The sequence below is a fragment of the Bombina bombina genome, chromosome 2 (genome assembly GCF_027579735.1).
Source record: "Bombina bombina isolate aBomBom1 chromosome 2, aBomBom1.pri, whole genome shotgun sequence".
Classification (NCBI taxonomy): Eukaryota; Metazoa; Chordata; class Amphibia; order Anura; family Bombinatoridae; genus Bombina; species Bombina bombina.
Window position 1 is genome coordinate 736,047,919 of NC_069500.1, and position 20,179 is coordinate 736,068,097.

At 41.7% G+C, this 20,179-nt stretch overlaps 1 protein-coding gene across 6 annotated transcripts in view; it reads right to left on the reverse strand.

Moving 5' to 3' along the window:
- Positions 1-20,179, reverse strand: part of PWWP3A (PWWP domain containing 3A, DNA repair factor) — a 331,791-nt gene that overhangs the window by 173,961 nt on the left and 137,651 nt on the right. For all 6 annotated transcript variants that reach the window (XM_053702791.1, XM_053702788.1, XM_053702787.1 and 3 more), the window contains one exon: positions 9,583-9,705. In XM_053702791.1, coding sequence (XP_053558766.1) covers positions 9,583-9,705 — 123 coding nt within the window. The remainder of the gene's footprint in view (positions 1-9,582; positions 9,706-20,179) is intronic.

A 20,179-nucleotide genomic window follows, 5' to 3' on the forward strand; every position in this document is an offset into this window, starting at 1 on the left:
ATACATTTTCTTCAGCAATACCTTCAACTTCTTAACCATAGAATCCTTAAAGGAACAGCTATCCTCTATGGGAATAGTGGTTCTCTTAGCCAAAGTGGAAATCGCCCCTTCCACCTTGGGGACAGTTTGATAAGACTCCTTAATAGAGTCAGCTATTGGAAACATTTTTTTGAAAATTGGAGATTGAGAAAAGGTAATTCCAGGTCTCTCCCACTCCTGTGCAATAATCTCTGTAGCACGGTCTGGTATAGGGAATACCTCCACCACGGAGGGAACATCTAAGTACTTGTTCAGTTTAGTAGAGTTCTTAAGATTGACTACGACAGTAGTATCTGAGTCGTCCAACATAGTCAAAACCTCCTTAAGTAACAGCCGGAGGTGTTCCAGCTTAAATATGAAGGATAGCACTTCAGCATCAGAAGGAATTATACTGTCTAAATCTGAGATTTCACCCTCAGACACTACCGAAGTGTCTTCCTCCTCAGACTTTGGAGAGGAAGCACCTTGAAGTAGCCACAACAAGATCAGAAACCTTGCTCACTGATTCTTTAAACTTCCTCCTGCGCTTTCCCTGCAGCATGAAAAAAGCCGTCAGCGCTTCAGATACCGCAGAGGATACTTGGGCAGCAATATCTTGTAAAGTAACTCCTGTTGGAGCATGAGAGGAAACGCAGGGTACTGCATGTGGAGATAAAAAGGATTGGGACGCTTGAGGAGAAAGCTGCGGAACATCTTGCACAGGAAATGCCTGAACAGCATCCGCCTTAGCCAATTATGGCTCAGGATCAAAAAGTCTATTCCTATAACATAAGGTTCTTTCAATACAGGAGAAACAGAAGGGTACTGGGGGTTCCACCTGAGCATCAAAACATAGGCTACAATTAAGATCTTGAAAGGCCTCCTGGTCCATCTTAACTCACAAAAAGGACAAAAGAAAACGATAAAAACTACTTTATTTTCTTTTAAAAGAATATTAGCAAAAAAACATTACTGTTCCTTTAAATAAACTTGGCCAAAAAAACATGGAACGGAGCAGCAAACAACCCCAGGCAGCCTCTACACCTCAGTTATCTTGCCGACGTGCCTACCTGTCCAGCTGACTGCCGCCAAAACAGTTAGAAGATGATCCGCCTTTAAACAGAATCCTTGACATCAAAAGTGCTTGACACCAAGACAAATAGCGAAATGCTTCCTGTATAGCAGAGCCGTCGCCATTACATGCGCATCACACTCCGGAGTTCCAGGAAAACCAAAAGTGTGCGAAATACACTGCCTCCTCAGAACGGAACCACCCCCTGATCAGGAGCGGTCCCGGCAGCCGCAAAGGCAAAGTAAAAAAGTCTTTAAACATATACACGGCTGTACATCTGCAGAAAACCAACCCCCCAGTAAAGCAGACTAAATCCGAAACCGTCTCCAAGCAGTGTACACCGGATCAAAAAATAAAAACTGAGCCACCAATGCTAATAAACTCCTCTCATATACAGTGCCTGCTAGCTGCCCTGAATTGACTCTATATAAAGAGTGAATGCAAAATAAACGTCCCTGCAGCCTTTAGGCTGTATAAGTGCCAGAATTTCACTCAATAAAAAAGAAAAATATAATTGGCACTTACCTAAGTGTTCATCTGTCCGGCAGCAGGACAGCTCACCTGGTTTGAGAGGGTGACATCCCTCACATGGACCTGTGGACAAAAGAAAGACTGTGTAAGCTTACTCAGGCTATCTGCATAGGGCAGCAAAACTGTTTGGGAAAACGCAGAGGGGACTGTACCCCACAAGTTACCACTTGCTTAAAAGCCACCACTGCCCTACTGAAGAGACTAATGTGGGCTAAGGCTAGACCCCAGGGAAGATCAGAGCAAACCTACTCTGCTTCAAATTTGTAGATCAGACACCGAAAATGTCACCTCCTCCTTGCACCACAGGCAAAGAGAATGACTGGGATTTGTGGGAAGGGAAAACAGAATTTATGCTTACCTGATAAATTACTTTCTCCAACGGTGTGTCCGGTCCACGGCGTCATCCTTACTTGTGGGATATTCTCTTCCCCAACAGGAAATGGCAAAGAGTCCCAGCAAAGCTGGTCACATGATCCCTCCTAGGCTCCGCCCACCCCAGTCATTCGACCGACTGACAGGAGGAAATATATATAGGAGAAATCATATGATACCGTGGTGACTGTAGTTAGAGAAAATAATTCATCAGACCTGATTAAAAAAACCAGGGCGGGCCGTGGACCGGACACACCGTTGGAGAAAGTAATTTATCAGGTAAGCATAAATTCTGTTTTCTCCAACATAGGTGTGTCCGGTCCACGGCGTCATCCTTACTTGTGGGAACCAATACCAAAGCTTTAGGACACGGATGAAGGGAGGGAGCAAATCAGGTCACCTAAACGGAAGGCACCACAGCTTGCAAAACCTTTCTCCCAAAAATAGCCTCCGAAGAAGCAAAAGTATCAAATTTGTAAAATTTGGCAAAAGTGTGCAGTGAAGACCAAGTCGCTGCCTTACATATCTGGTCAACAGAAGCCTCGTTCTTGAAGGCCCATGTGGAAGCCACAGCCCTAGTGGAGTGAGCTGTGATTCTTTCAGGAGGCTGCCGTCCGGCAGTCTCATAAGCCAATCGGATAATGCTTTTAAGCCAAAAGGAAAGAGAGGTAGAAGTCGCTTTTTGACCTCTCCTTTTACCAGAATAAACAACAAACAAGGAAGATGTTTGTCTGAAATCTTTAGTAGCCTCTAAATAGAATTTTAGAGCACGGACTACGTCCAAATTGTGTAACAAACGTTCCTTCTTTGAAACTGGATTCGGACACAAAGAAGGTACAACTATCTCCTGGTTAATATTTTTGTTGGAAACAACTTTCGGAAGAAAACCAGGCTTAGTACGCAAAACCACCTTATCTGCATGGAACACCAGATAGGGCGGAGAACACTGCAGAGCAGATAACTCTGAAACTCTTCTAGCAGAAGAAATTGCAACCAAAAACAAAACCTTCCAAGATAATAACTTAATATCTACGGAATGTAAGGGTTCAAACGGAACCCCTTGAAGAACTGAAAGAACTAGATTTAGACTCCAGGGAGGAGTCAAAGGTCTGTAAACAGGCTTGAGTCTAACCAGAGCCTGAACAAATGCTTGAACATCTGGCACAGCTGCCAGCCTTTTGTGAAGTAAAACAGATAAAGCAGAGATCTGTCCCTTCAGAGAACTTGCAGATAATCCTTTCTCCAAACCTTCTTGTAGAAAGGATAGAATCTTAGGAATTTTTATCTTGTTCCATGGGAATCCTTTAGATTCACACCAACAGATATATTTTTTCCATATTTTATGGTAAATTTTTCTAGTTACAGGCTTTCTGGCCTGAATCAGAGTATCTATTACAGAATCTGAAAACCCACGCTTTGATAAAATCAAGCGTTCAATCTCCAAGCCGTCAGTTGGAGGGAAACCAGATTCGGATGTTCAAATGGACCTTGAACAAGAAGGTCCTGTCTCAAAGGTAGCTTCCATGGTGGAGCCGATGACATATTCACCAGGTCTGCATACCAAGTCCTGCGTGGCCACGCAGGAGCTATCAAGATCACTGAAGCCCTCTCCTGATTGATCCTGGCTACCAGCCTGGGAATGAGAGGAAACGGTGGGAATACATAAGCTAGGTTGAAGGTCCAAGGTGCTACTAGTGCATCTACTAGAGTCGCCTTGGGATCCCTGGATCTGGACCCGTAGCAAGGAACCTTGAAGTTCTGACAAGACGCCATCAGATCCATGTCTGGAATGCCCCATAATTGAGTTATTTGGGCAAAGATTTCCGGATGGAGTTCCCACTCCCCCGGATGGAATGTCTGACGACTCAGAAAATCCGCTTCCCAATTTTCCACTCCTGGGATGTGGATTGCAGATAAGTGGCAGGAGTGATACTCCGCCCATTGAATTATTTTGGTCACTTCTTCCATCGCCAGGGAACTCCTTGTTCCCCCCTGATGATTGATATATGCAACAGTCGTCATGTTGTCTGATTGAAACCTTATGAATTTGGCCTTTGCTAGTTGAGGCCAAGCTTTGAGAGCATTGAATATCGCTCTCAGTTCCAGAATGTTTATCGGGAGAAGAGATTCTTCCCAAGACCATAGACCCTGAGCTTTCAGGGGTTCCCAGACCGCGCCCCAGCCCACCAGGCTGGCGTCGGTCGTGACAATGACCCACTCTGGTCTGCGGAAGCTCATTCCCTGTGACAGATTGTCCAGGGTCAGCCACCAACGGAGTGAATCTCTGGTCTTTTGATCTACATGAATCGTCGGAGACAAGTCTGTATAATCCCCATTCCACTGTCTGAGCATGCACAGTTGTAATGGTCTTAGATGAATTCGTGCAAAAGGAACTATGTCCATTGCTGCAACCATCAATCCTATTACTTCCATGCACTGCGCTATGGAAGGACGAAGAACAGAATGAAGTACTTGACAAGAGCTTAGAATTTTTGATTTTCTGACCTCTGTCAGAAAAATCCTCATTTCTAAGGAATCTATTATTGTTCCCAAGAAGGGAACTCTTGTTGACGAGGACAGAGAACTTTTTTCTTTGTTCACCTTCCATCCGTGAGATCTGAGAAAGGCTAGGACGATGTCCGTATGAGCCTTTGCTTTTGACAGAGACGACGCTTGAATCAGGATGTCGTCCAAGTAAGGTACTACTGCAATGCCCCTTGGTCTTAGAACCGCTAGAAGGGACCCTAGTACCTTTGTGAAAATCCTTGGAGCAGTGGCTAATCCGAATGGAAGTGCCACAAACTGGTAATGCTTGTCCAGAAAAGCGAACCTTAGGAACTGATGATGTTCCTTGTGGATAGGAATATGTAGGTACGCATCCTTTAAATCCACGGTAGTCATAAATTGATTTTCCTGGATAGTAGGTAGGATCGTTCGAATAGTTTCCATTTTGAACGATGGAACCTTGAGAAATTTGTTTAGGATCTTGAGATCCAAAATTGGTCTGAATGTTCCCTCTTTTTTGGGAACTATGAACAGGTTGGAATAAAAACCCATCCCTTGTTCTCTTATTGGAACTGGATGAATCACTCCCATCTTTAACAGGTCTTCTACACAATGTAAGAATGCCTGTCTTTTTATTTGGTTTGAAGATAATTGAGACCTGTGGAACCTTCCCCTTGGGGGTAGTTCCTTGAATTCCAGGAGATAACCTTGAGAAACTATTTCTAGCACCCAAGGATCCTGAACATCTCTTGCCCAAGCCTGAGCAAAGAGAGAAAGTCTGCCCCCCACCAGATCCGGTCCCGGATCGGGGGCCATCCCTTCATGCTGTTTTGGTAGCAGTGGTAGGCTTCTTGGCCTGCTTACCCTTGTTCCAGCCTTGCATTGGTCTCCAGGCTGGTTTGGGTTGTGAAGTATTACCCTCTTGCTTAGAGGATGTAGAATTAGAGGCTGGTCCGTTTCTGCGAAAGGGACGAAAATTAGGCTTATTTTTAGCCTTAAAAGACCTATCCTGTGGGAGGGCGTGGCCCTTTCCCCCAGTGATGTCTGAAATAATCTCTTTCAAATCAGGTCCAAATAATGTTTTACCCTTGAAAGGGATGTTAAGCAATTTTGTCTTGGAAGACACATCCGCTGACCAAGACTTTAGCCAAAGTGCTCTGCGCGCCACGATAGCAAACCCTGAATTTTTCGCCGCTAATCTAGCTAATTGCAAAGCGGCATCTAAAATAAAAGAGTTAGCCAATTTAAGTGCTTGAACTCTGTCCATAACCTCCTCATACGAAGATTCTTTATTGAGCGACTTTTCTAGTTCCTCGAACCAGAAACACGCTGCCGTAGTGACAGGAACAATGCATGAAATTGGTTGTAGAAGGTAACCTTGCTGAACAAAAATCTTTTTAAGCAAACCCTCTAATTTTTTATCCATAGGATCTTTGAAAGCACAACTATCTTCGATAGGAATAGTAGTGCGTTTGTTTAGATTAGAAACCGCCCCCTCGACCTTGGGGACTGTCTGCCATAAGTCCTTTCTGGGGTCGACTATAGGAAATAATTTCTTAAATATAGGGGGGGGGGGACAAAAGGTATGCCGGGCCTTTCCCACTCTTTATTTACTATGTCCGCCACCCGCTTGGGTATAGGAAAAGCGTCGGGGGGCACCGGAACCTCTAGGAACTTGTCCATCTTACATAATTTCTCTGGAATGACCAAATTGTCACAATCATCCAGAGTAGATAATACCTCCTTAAGCAGTGCGCGGAGATGTTCTAATTTAAATTTAAATGTCACAACATCAGGTTCAGCTTGTTGAGAAATTTTTCCTGAATCTGAAATTTCTCCCTCAGACAAAACCTCCCTCATGGCCCCTTCAGATTGGTGTGAGGGTATGTCAGAACAGTTATCATCAGCGTCCTCTTGCTCTTCAGTGTTTAAAACAGAGCAATCGCGCTTTCTCTGATAAGTAGGCATTTTGGATAAAATGTTTGCTATAGAGTTATCCATTACAGCCGTTAATTGTTGCATGGTAATAAGAATTGGCGCACTAGATGTACTAGGGGCCTCTTGTGTGGGCAAAACTGGTGTAGACACAGAAGGGGATGATGTAGTATCATGTTTACTCCCCTCATTTGAGGAATCATCTTGGGCAATATCATTATCTGTGGCATTGCTGTCCCTACTTTGTTTGGACACTATGGCACAATTATCACATAAATTTAAATGGGGAGACACCTTGGCTTTCATACATATAGAACATAGCTTATCTGAAGGTACAGACATGTTAAACAGGCTTAAACTTGTCAACAAAGCACAAAAAACGTTTTAAGATAAAACCGTTACTGTCACTTTAAATTTCAAACTGAAAACACTTTATTACTGAATATGTGAAAAAGTATGAAGGAATTGTTCAAAATTCACCAAAATTTCACCACAGTGTCTTAAAGCATTAAAAGTATTGCACACCAAATTTAACCCCTATACAGTCCCAGCTATATGCTTTGCTGAGACCCAACCAAGCCCAGAGGGGAATACGATACCAAATGATGCCTTCTATAAGCTTTTTCAGTGATTCTTAGCTCCTCACACATGCATCTGCATGCCTTGCTCTCCAAAAACAACTGCGCATTAGTGGCGCGAAAATGAGGCTCTGTCTATAACTAGAAAAGTCCCCATCTGAAAAAGGTGTCCAACACAGTGCCTGCCGTTTTTCTAAACAATCCCCAAGATTATAATAACCATTAATAGTTAGAATCTGCAAAATATGCCTAGCAAAGCAATCGTTTTAGCCCAGAAAAATGTCTACCAGTTTTTTAAGCCCTTATGAAGCCCTTTATTCTTTTATTTAACTAAGAAAATGGCTTACCGGTCCCCATAAGGGGAAATGACAGCCTTCCAGCATTACATAGTCTTGTTAGAAATATGGCCAGTCATACCTTAAGCAGAAAAGTCTGCCAACTGTTTCCCCCAACTGAAGTTACTTCATCTCAACAGTCCTGTGTGGAAACAGCAATCGATTTTAGTAACTTCTGCTAAAATCATCTTCCTCTTACAAACAGAAATCTTCATCTTTTTTCTGTTTCAGAGTAAATAGTACATACCAGCACTATTTTAAAATAACAAACACTTGATTGAAGAATAAAAACTACATTTAAACACCAAAAAACTCTTAACCATCTCCGTGGAGATGTTGCCTGTGCAACGGCAAAGAGAATGACTGGGGTGGGCGGAGCCTAGGAGGGATCATGTGACCAGCTTTGCTGGGACTCTTTGCCATTTCCTGTTGGGGAAGAGAATATCCCACAAGTAAGGATACACGCCGTGGACCGGACACACCTATGTTGGAGAAATTATGCTTTTAACAGCTTTTCTGTGGTGCTCTTTGCCTCCTCCTGCTGGCCAGGAATGATATTCCCAACAGTAATTGATGATGATGATCCGTGGACTCACTGTCATTAGACATTTGTGTTGTACACTGCTACTAGAGAAGGTAGGAGCTGCAAAATCAATAAAACAATAAGTCCAGCAAGCTCCCTATCTCCCCTGGGTGTTGTATGTATTAAGAGCATGTGGGGAATTAGCAATAATCTGCAGCCGGGTAAACTTAAAGTCCATAGAAAGTAACAGAAATTAGGAACTCCTCTAATTGGCTGAAACATCCATTTGATTGGTTGTGTTTTAGCCCATTAACAGTCGAGTTACTGACCAATAAGGAATTTCTGCAGTGAACTTTTTTCTATTGGTTGGCTTACCATCAGGCTCCTAATTGGTCACAGTGTCTGAATTCTGGCTGCTAACTGTTCAGTATCTAAGAAAGGGTAGTTTTTAATGTATTATGGCCCATACAATGCTATTTATACCTCAGCAGTTCCCTCAATAAAAACAGACTTCCCAGGATACAAGTCTTGGCTGTGTCACTGGGATGAATGGGCTATTATCCCTTCTCTGCTTGAGTAAACATCACTTAAGAATATTGATACACTGAGTAGGCTGTGACCCACAGGTCTATGCTACAGACCCGGTTTACTGGAGTGTTGCAGAAAATTGCTGGAGTCTCCCTGCTGGAAACTGGTCCTCTTCAGGAAGAGCACAGTGACTGCAAGACTGACGGCTCCTCCCTCTAGCAACCCCACCCCATAATAGTTGAAACCTTACATGCTCTAATTCTTCGCTGATCCAATCAGCAGAGCTAGTTACACATATGGATCATGTGAATAGTGCTACTGACTGCATCAGTGGTGTTTTCCCACTCTGAACCAGCAGTACTCTGCAGGGGTTAAATACACAGTAGTGCAGGGTCGATGGTATTGAAATTACATGCCTTAAATTTGAGCATATTAAGGCCCTTTAACCCTATGGAAGCACCCTGTACATTGCTTGTCCTTAAATGTTTTTTTGCCCTGTAACAGTGCAGGGCTCACCAAAAGAAGCTAGACATGCTATTACAACATGCTTCACTCAAGGAGGCATTGGGCTATAGAACAGTCTCGCCGCTGTCAGCAAGAGTTGTGCTATTTAACCCCTTTAACTGAAAATGAGAGCCAGGGGATAGATTGCTGGATGAAATTGGACCATGTGCACTTTGTTGGAAATCTTCTTCCACAATTTAAAGGGACAGTCTAGTCCAAAATAAACTTTCTTGATTCAGATAGGGAATGTAATTTTAAACAATTTTTTAATTTACTTTTATCACCAATTTGTCTTTGATCTCTTGGTATTCTTAGTTGAAAGCTAAACCTAGGAGGTTCATATGCTAATTTCTAAGCCCTTGAAGGCTGCCTCTTCTCTCAGGGCCTTTTTACAGTTTTTCACCACTAGAGGGTGTTAGTTCATGTGTGATATAGATAACTGTGCTCACGCACATGGAGTTCAGGTGAGCCAGCTCTGATTGGCTAAAATAGATATCTGTCAAAAGAACTGAAATAAGGGGGCAGTTTGCAGAGGCTTAGATACAAGGTAATCACAGAGGTAAAAAGAGTATTTATATAACTGTTGGTTGTGCAAAACTAGGCAATGGGCAAAGGGATTATCTATCTTTTTAACCAATAAAAAATTCTGGTGTATACTGTCCCTTGTCAACAAATTCTCACCTTGTTGAAGGAGAACATTTGGCAGGTCTTCATCTTCCTCAAGATCCTCCTCGGGCATGGAAGGATTCAGTGTGTGGTTCTCTGGTGAACTAATCTCAATGGACAGCTCGGAGGAAGCTAACCCTAAGTGGTAACATTGAAAGTATGTATACATCAGACAACCAATAATACACAAAATTTACAGAAGATAATAGATTATACTGAAAAGTAATACATTTCTGTTAAAGTCAGTTTACTCAAAGGCAGAAATGTAAATCAATTCATGCAATGTCAATGAACATCTTTAGAATAAATTCTGCTACTTGTAGGAAGATCACCAAGCCAAGATATGGCTAAGACTTTAGGAAGTTTAAGCGCTGTACTATTTCAGCTTTTCATTGTACTGTGTATATATATATATATATATATATATATATATATATATATATATATATATATATATATATATATATATATATATATATATATGCAAAAAAGCCAAAATGGTCTTACAAACAAAAGTCCAATTTTAATGGTCAATTTAAAAGTATTGACAGTACTCAGTGCGAAAAGTCTTTTGCATATTAATATGCAGGTTGCATATTATCAGCTCCATCCAAACTACATCGAATTAAGCCTTAAATCGTGTTTTTTGCTGCAAAAACTGGGTATACCTACCTCTAATACCTTATCCTAACACGATTCACCTGGGTATTACTAATATTTATTCAGATAGCCTGCACTTTGACCGGCAAATACAGAGGCATCAGATGATGAGCTCTCTGACTCCCAGAGCACACCAGAAAATATACTACGAACATCTTTAAACATGCCAGGAAATAACGGTCCATTGACGCACAAAATCCACTTCTGTATTGCATCAAAAACTACTAGCTGGACATCATGACTCTCTCACCAAAAAATTGGACAAGTCGTGTGCCGAGCTAAAGCGAGATATTGCCTCTATTGGCGAATGAACAGACGCCTTAGAAAGAAAACAAGAGTATCTGATAATTGATCACTCTAAACTACTAGCTCATTCTGAAAATCTAGCTTCACAAATATCTGCGCTAGAGCTAGAAGATAGATTGGGCAGAAACATTAGGATCAGAGAAATTCCTGAAACAGTCTCCCCCCAAGATCTTGAACCTTATCTACAGGAACTCTATACGGAGCGGATTCCTGATGCCACAGATACAGATCTACTTATGGATAGAGCCCACAGGGTGGCTAGACCTCACTATTTCCACAGATAAGCAAAGGGTGAGATTACATTAAAAACAAATTGATTAATGTCAACCTGAGAGGCAAGTCGCTGACTGAGAAATTCACAAAATGTTCAACTTTTCCCAGACCTTTCAAGCACACACCTTGTTCATAAGAATCACCTTCACTGAATTCCCAGCGCTACGGAATTTGGCGGGGCTATACAAATAAATGATAATAATAATAATAATAATTAATATACTGGCATTTTAAGACTGAATGGAATCAAATAGAGATGGGGCTTCCCGGTGAAACTACTAATCACTAAGAATGACCACATTTTCACTGCAGCTACCCCACAACAGGCAAGATCCTTGTTACAAAAGTTGAAATTTCTACCAGAAGAACGAGAAGACTGTTTGGACCGATCCTCCCATGCTCCTTCCCTCAGAACAGGAGCACTAGAGTGGGAACCTCTCCCTCACACGACCCCGCAACAACAGAAGAGGCGTAACAGCTCACAATCATGCTTCTCCTGTTCTGCTCTCCTTAAATGCAGACATGAAAGATGCTGGACTTATTCCTGACTGGAGAAAACTCAGAGTGGGCTCAAATAAGTATCCTTTTTGTGCCTTTTGACGTAAAACAAAAATTTATGCTTACCTGATAAATTTCTCTCTTTCCGGATATGGAGATTCCACAACGTCATCAGTTACTAGAGGGAATATCACTCCTGGCCAGCAGGAGAAGGCAAAGAGCACCACAGCAAAGCTGTTAAGTGTCACTCCCCTACCCACAATCCCCAGTCATTCGACCGAAGGGAAATGAAAAAAAGGAACACCAAAGATGTAGAGGTGTCTGAGGTTTAGTCAAAAAAAAAATAACTGTCTTAAATTAAGGGTGGGGTCGTAGACTCTCCATATTCGGAAAGAAAGAACTTTATCAGGTAAGCATAAATTTTGTTTTCTTTCCTAAGATATGGAGAGTCCACAACATCATCAATTACTAGTGGGAACCATTACCCAAGCTAGAGGACACAGATGATTAGGGAGGGAGAACAAGATAGGCGGACCTAAACAGAAGGCATCACAGCTTGAAGAACCTTTCTCACAAAAGAAGCCTCAGCTGAGGCAAAAACACCAAATTCATAAAATTTGGAAAAAATATGCAGAGGACCAAGTTGCAGCCTTGCAAAACTGATCCACAGAAGCTTCATCTTTAAAAGCCCAAAAGGAGGAGACAGCACTTGTGGAATGAGCTGCAAGTCTCTCAGGAGGCTGCTGACCAGCAATCTCATACTTCTCAACCAGAGAGAAAGATAAAAAGCAGTAGCCTTCTGACCTTTACGCTTTTCAGAGAAACTAATCAACAGGGCAGATGACTGCCAAAAATCCTTAGTCGCCTGTAGGAAGAATGTTAGAGGACGGACAATTGTTGTGCAATAAACGTTCCTATGAAAAGAAGGATTAGGGCATAGAGAAGGAACAACAATTTCCTGATTAATATTTATATTCAAAACCACTTTAGGAAGTAAACCAAACTTAGAACGAACAACCACCTTATCAGACTGAAAGAGAAGGTAAAGCAAATCACACTGCAAAGCCGAGAGATCCGAAACACTCTGAGCAAAACCTTCCAAGATAACAACTTAACATCTATGTAACGCAATGACTCAAACTTTCAGAACAAGGTTAAAGCTACAAAGAGGAACAACAGACTTAAACACAGGCCTGGTTCTGACCAGGGCCTGACAAAGACTAATCGCTATGAATGATAAAAATGATGAATGAAAGTACAATTATTTTAGGGTGACCTGTATACATGAATAATGTGATATACTTTACCTTCACTTTAACCTGGAGAACACCTCCGGAAAGAGAGCCCACTCCCCGGGATGAAATATCTGTCTGCTCAGGAAGTTGGTTTCCCAGTTATCCACTCCTGGAATGTGGATGGCAGACAGCAATTGTGAGCTTCCACCCAATGAACAATCCGAGCCATCTCCTTCTAGGCTAAGGAACTCTGAGTTGCTACCTGGAGGTTGATGTAAGCCACTGAGGTGATATTGTCCAACTGGAACCTGATAAACCAGGCTAAGGACAACTGAGGCAAGCCATCAGAGAATTGTAAATCGCTCTCAACTCCAAGATACTTATGTGGAGAGCAGACTCCTCCCGAGTCCATAGTCCCTGCGCTTTTAAAGAGTCCCAGACAGCTCCCCAACCCAGCAGGCTGGCGTAAGTGGTCACAATTACCCAGGAAGGCCTCTGGAAGCAAGTGCCCTGAGACAGATGCTCCTGAGAGAACCACTATGGAATAAAGTCTCTTGTCGTCCGATCTAGATCTATCCTCAGACAGATTTGAATTGTCCCCGTTCCATTGGCTGAGCATGCACAACTGCAGAGCTCTCAAATGGAATTGAGCACAGGGAATGATCTATTATGGTCCATAAGAAAACCACCCTTGTAGCTGGAACAAGGAACTATTTTCCAGATTCACTTTCCATCTGTGGGAACGTAGAAAAGACAAGGTCTCTGTATGAGAGTTTGCTTGTTGAACTAATATGTCGTCCAGGTAGGGTGCCACTGCAATTCCCCAAGCCCTGATCACTGCCAAGAGAGCCCCCAGGACCTTGGAGAAAATTCTGGGAGCTGAGGCAAGGCCAAATGGAAGAGCCACAAACTGAAAGTGTTTGTCTAGAAAGGCGAATCTCAGGAACTTTTGATGATCCCTGTGGATGGCAGCATGAAGATACGCATCCTTCAGGTCTATGGTCATCAAGAACTGACACTCTTGTACCAAGGGAAGAATAGACCGAATGGTTTCCATTTTGAAGGATGGTACCCTGAGAAACTTGTTTAGACACTTTAAGTCTAGAATAGGACGAAAAGTTCCCACTTTTTTGGGAACCACAAACAGATTTGAATAAAATCCTAGGCCCTGTTCCCTTATGGGAACTGGAACTATCACCCCCCAGGGAATAAAGGTCCCGAATGCAATTCAAGAATGCCTCTCTCTTTATCTGATCTGCAGATAATCTTGAGAGGAGAAACCTGCCCCAGGGAGGAAAGGTCTTGAATTCTATTTTGTAACCATGAGACACTATGTCCACAGCCCAAGGATCTGGAGCATCATGTACCCAAGCTTGATAAAAAAAAAAGAGAAAGTCTGCCCCCCACTTGAACCGGTCCTGGACCGGGGGCAAACTCTTCATGCTGATTTAAACTCAGCTGCTGGTTTCTTTGATTGCTTCCCCTTGTTCCAAAACTGAGTGGGCTTCCAAGAAGACCTTGACTGCTCCTGCTTGGAAGAGGGAGCCAGACCAGGTCCAATCAAGGTCTTTCCCTTGTAAGGAAGCGCCAGAAGCTTAGACTTAGAAGTAACATCTGCTGACCATGATTTCAGCCATATCGCCCTGCGGGCTAGCCAGATATCTTGGCTCATAGTTTAATAGCTTGCATGGTAGCATAAGATATAAAGGAGTTGGCTAGCTTGAGAGCCTTAATCCTGTCTTGGATCTCCTCCAAAGGAGTCTCAAATTGAAGAGAATCAGACAAGGCATCGTACCAATAAGATGCCGCACTAGACACCATGGCAATACAAACTGCAGGTTGCAATTGAAGACCTTAATGAACATACATTTTTTCAAATAGGCCTCCAGCATTTTGTCCATAGGATCCTTAAAAGAGCAGCTATCCTCTATAGGAATAGTAGTTATCTTAGCCAGAATAGAAATGGCTCATGAATCTTTAATGGAGTCAGCGACAGGAAACATCTTTTTAAAAATAGGAGACAGGAAAAAAAAGGTATCCATGGCTTTTCCCATTCCTGCGCAGTAACCTGTTGCATGGTCTGGAACAGGAAACACTTCCACAGAGGAAGGGACATCAAAGTATTTATTAAGTTTACTTGATTTCTTAGGGTTGACAACAACCAGGGCCCATCTTTAATATTGACTGGACCCTGGGCAAACATTTTCATGCCCCCCCATGCAATTTTGCTCTCCACCCCAACATCCCATAAACAACTAAATCAATTTTATAATTTTTAAAAAATTATTAGCCCAGCAGTGGATCATTCACTGCTAGTCTAATAATTAAAAAAAAAAAAAATGAAATAAATTGCAATATGTGAAACTGGACCTAAGCAGTACTAATAAGAGATATATATATATATATATATATATATACACACACACACACACCTCCACTGTGGTCTGGTGTGAGGTTAGCTGGTTAAAGAGATTTAGGGCAGCCAATAGGAGCAAAGCAAGGTAAAGACTGAGGAGGGAGCATGGAGGTGCCGACAAATATAAGTTTACTGACTGGAACAGCAGAACTACTATGGAAAGCTGTAAAATCTGAGACAGAGAAAAAAAAACTTTAAAAATAAACCTTACCTTAATGTGTGAAGTATCAGCATGACATTATACATCAGCCACAGCAGCACATGGCAATTCTTTGCTAGGAACAAGTTCCCTCTCACCCTGCACTAGACAATGCTGCATGGGGGAGGGGCGTGTGTGCACTCACTTATTCTTCCCACTGACACCATTATACAAAGCACTGTTCCCCTAACAAACTTCAATTACTTGATCTTAGGGACACAGCAGAAAGAGCAGGGCTAAGGGGACCAGCAGACTGGATGCTGTATGTCCAAGGCTGCATGGATACAGTGTGAGATGATTTACACAGCCTCAAGACTAAAGAGAGCAGTGTGTGCAGCTGCAGAGATGCTCAAATCCTCACGTGCCTGCCGCTCCAGCTTTCTGCTGCATGCACCTACAGTCAGCCCTACCCAGAAACAATCCTCACCACCAGAGCAGTTACCTGGTAACAGTGGGTAACCCCAGCAGGACCTTTTCTGATGCAGTGGGATTGGCTGGATGCCGAGTTAGGGCTTAGCATTCAGTGCTGCACAGTGCACATCTAAAACAGCACATGGCACTAGCTTGGCATGTCACCGGCACGGTCTGGCACAGTTTTCCACAAATATATATAAGTAGAACACGTTTGACTGTGACAGTATTAGGATTGTGCCCCCCCCCCCGTCACATGACATCAGCAGTCTGGCATGAACCAAAAAAAAAACATTTTTATTTTAGGACTCTAGGGCCACTAAACAAAGCCCTTTTGCCCAGTGTTAAAGTCGTCCAAAGTAGCTAAAACCTCCTTTAACAATACACAAAAGGTGTTCAAGCTTAAATCTGAAGTTACTACTTCAGCATCAGATGAAGGAATTTAACTGTCCGAATCTGAGATTTCGCCCTCAGAGGCTACCGACGTATCCTCCTCATCACTTATGAGAGAGGGCGACCTGAGTAGCAGAGGTTGGAACAGAAACCTTAATATCTGAGTCTCTAATGTTCCTCTTGCGGTTTCCCTTTAACATAAGAATGGCAGATAATGCCGCAGATACCTGAGCAGCAATTTCTGCAGGCAAATAAACTCTTCCAGGAGACAGAGGAACCGTAGGGCACTGTATGTGACGTCACTAAGGTTTGGAACGTTTGAGGAGAAAGCTGTGGCATAGCCTGAACAGCATTATCCTGAGAGATGGTTGGCTCAGAAACAAAGTTTATTTTTATTCTTTAAAGTCCTCTCTACACATGAGGAACAAAATTGAAAAGGCAACACAATTTGATTCTCCAAGCAGAGCAGGCACCTCTTTTTTTTGTTTGAAGATGCAGTTGCTTTAATTAACAAACAGGCGATACAGTCTTTAGGGTGCCTCACTACTTGCAAAGTCTTAATCTCCCACTAGAATATTTTTTTCTGAGCAAAAAGACAAAACAATTTAAGTTATCAGGACACCTTTACACCCCAGTCTGTGACTGAGGTGCCTACCTGCCCTTCAATCTAGCGTAGGGAGATCCGGACTGCGCTTAATGAAGTCGTTATAACCGCTCTGATAATCTGCAGGAGTGGGACCGGAAGGTCATGTGACCGGCAATAGAAGCTGCGTCACACATGTAAAGCGTGCGCTTCTAGGCCAGAAGAAGGCCAAATATGAAAAAGCCGGTCAGATTGCAGATATTGCGATAACTATACAACATGCCCCAGACAACTATACACAAAGTACTAAGCACACACAATTAACTTAGGAGCCACCAATAAAAGGTTAACTTCTACTTTATAAAGAAGATTAACCACAGTCTCTGCACACTGCCTAAAATTAATCCGGTCCCTAGGATTCAAGTCCCATAAAAATATGCAGAGAGTTGTAACTTAACCCTTTCAGTGCCAGCCTCCCAGCCCCAGAAGACAAATGGCACTTCTAGCCGTCCAGCAGGGGTACAGCTCACAAAGCGTGAAAGGATGCCAACTCCTTACAGAGGCCTGTGTAAAAAAAAGAAAGAACAGAGTAAACCTACCCAGGCTTTCTGTACTATGGCAGCAAATATGTTAGAAAAACAGAGCAAGGCCTCCTCACAAATTCCTACATGCTTTAAAGCCACCAGTACTCTACTGAAGAGATTAACGTGGACTACGGCTAGACCCAAAAATCTTGCTTGTAGCAAAAGAAATCCAATTTTCTTCAGACACCAATACTCCACCTCCTCCATTGACAGAGGCAAAGAGAATGACTGGGGATTGTGGGTAGGGGAGTGACATTTAACAGCTTTGCTGTGGTACTCTGACTCCTCCTGCTGGCCAGGAGTGATATTCCCACTAGTAATTGATGACGTTGTGGACTCTCCATATCTTAGGGAAAAAAAAGTAAATTACTATGATATTACCCTTAACCACTTCTTTCCCACCTCTCTCCCACCCTTACCTATCCCCCCCCCCAAGCTCTGACTCCATTTGAACATAATTTTCCCCCTCTTGCCCGTCCCAATGCCTTACTTTCCCCCATCCCTTCCTCCTAAATGTTCATGTTAGTGCCAATTATATTCGTTAACATTATTTGTATTACCAACAATGTATCAAGCGGTTTCCTAATTATATGTACTGAAATGAACCCCTTGTCCTGCTGGCCTTACCCCCTTCACTTCCCTTATCCACTCCTAATCCTCCCCTGCCCCAAAAAGGGGGAAAAGTATAAAAAAGAAGTTGATTCAGACTAAGCTCTTTTGGCTTTAACATTTACCACTAGGATGTTCTATACACATCTACTCATACTTAGACTTATTCCGCCACTAATAAACCTATTAACCCCTAAACCGCCAGACCCCCAACATCGCCACTAATAAACCTATTAACCCCTAAACTTTTCACCCCCTAACTTTAAATTAAAATTACAATATCCCTATCTTAAAATAAATTAAAAAGTACCTCTGAAATAAAAAAAACCTAAGTTTAAAATAACAATTAACCTATTAAACTATTAAAATAACTACCAATTCAAAAAACTAAAATTACACATTAAAAAAAAACTAACACTACTAAAAAATTTAAAGGGACACTGAACCCATTTTTTTATTTTGTGATTCAGATAGAGCATGCAATTTTAAGCAACTTTCTAATTTACTCCTATTATCAGTCTTTCTTCATTCTCTTGCTATCTTTATTTGAAAAAGATTGCATCTAAGCTTTTTTTGGTTCAGAGCTCTTGGCAGCACTTTTTTATTGGTGGATGAATTTATCCACCAATCAGCAAGAACAACCCAGGTTGTTAACCAAAAATGGGCCGGCATTTAAACTTACATTCTTGCATTTCAAATAAAGATACCAAGAGAATGGCGAACATTTGATAATAGCAGTAAATTAGAAAGTTGCTTAAAATTGCATGCTCTATCTGAATCACAAAAGAAAAAATTGGGTTCAGTGTCCTTTTAAGTCTAAATTACAAACAATAAAAAATACTAAATTACGAAAAATAAACGAAATTATCAAAAATTAAAACAATTACACCTAATCTAATAGTCCTATAAAAATATAAAAGCCCCCCTCAAAATAAAAAAACCCTAGCCTACAAAAAAACTACCAATAGACCTTAAAGGGACAGTCTAGGCCAAAATAAACTTTCATGATTCAGATAGAGCATGTCATTTTAAACAATTTTCCAATTTACTTTTATCACCAATTTTGCTTTGTTCTCTTGGTATTCTTAGTTGAAAGCTTAACCTAGGAGGTTTATATGCTAATTTCTTAGACCTTGAAGCCCACCTCTTTCAGATTGCATTTTAACCGTTTTTCACCACTAGAGGGTGTTAGTTCATGTATTTCATATAGATAACACTGTGCTCGTGCACGAGAAGTTATCTGGGAGCAGGCACTGATTGGCTAGACTGCAAGTCTGTCAAAAGAACTGAAAAAAGGGGCAGTTTGCAGAGGCTTAGATACAAGATAATCACAGAGGTTAAAAGTATATTATTATAACTGTGTTAGTTATGCAAAACTGGGAAATGGGTAATAAAGGGATTATCTATCTTTTAAAACAATAAAAATTCTGGTGTAGACTGTCCCTTTAAAAGAGCCTTTTGTAGGGCATTGCCCTAAAGAAATCAGTTATGCCTATAGGAGCAGGCTGGATTTCTACAGCAGTCCAGCTAGCTGATCAAGGCCCCAACAGGCAACTCCAGGGTGCAGGGGATCAGGTAGGTCCAGGTTGTAGACCAAAGAAGGTATACAGACAGGATAGTAGGGATAGGGATTCTCACCCTATTAGTAGCGTAGCACCAAGATATAATGGACACTTGGAAGTTTGTAAAATAAAAACAAATTTATTTAAAAATTGTAAAATACACAACTTCTCATAGTGCCAAAATAAAATCTTGGATAAAAAAAGAGAAACAATGCAACGCGTTTCTCAGTAAGAACTGTTTCATTAGGCATGTCTCACATCATTACATTTGATCCTTATATAGGGCTACGCTACTAACCAAACCCCTAAACCCTTTCTACAAGTGAGTACCCTGTGTATATCTCTTATTGGTAACTTTTGAGATTCCTCATTGATCTGCACTATTGGCGCCTCTATCTATTCTATCTTTATAACAGATCGTCTATCACTGTATGCTGTTAGAGAGCTGCCTACCGAACCATCTCTACAATCAAATACGTTTGTTCAGCACATAGGATCCTAGCTGACGACATATTGGACTCTTTTGTATCCATTTATTTACCTGTGGTAATATATAACATAGATCATAATATCTATTTTTTAAATTTATGTAGTCAGTGTGCTATTTAGATACTATATATCACATTGTACGTTCAGCATATAATACTAATATAATAGTTTTGTCATCTTTAGCGCCTCCTAGAGGATCCCAGTGGATTTTTTGGGTTGTAATTTTATCTCCCTAAAGAAATCAGCTTTCACCTGGAAAAAAATACAAAGACCCCCCAACAGTAACACACACCACACAAACAATCCTTCAAAATAAAAAAACCTAACAAAAAGCTAAGCTACCCATTGCCCTGAAAAGGGCATTTGTATGGGCATTGCCCTGAAAAAGGCATTC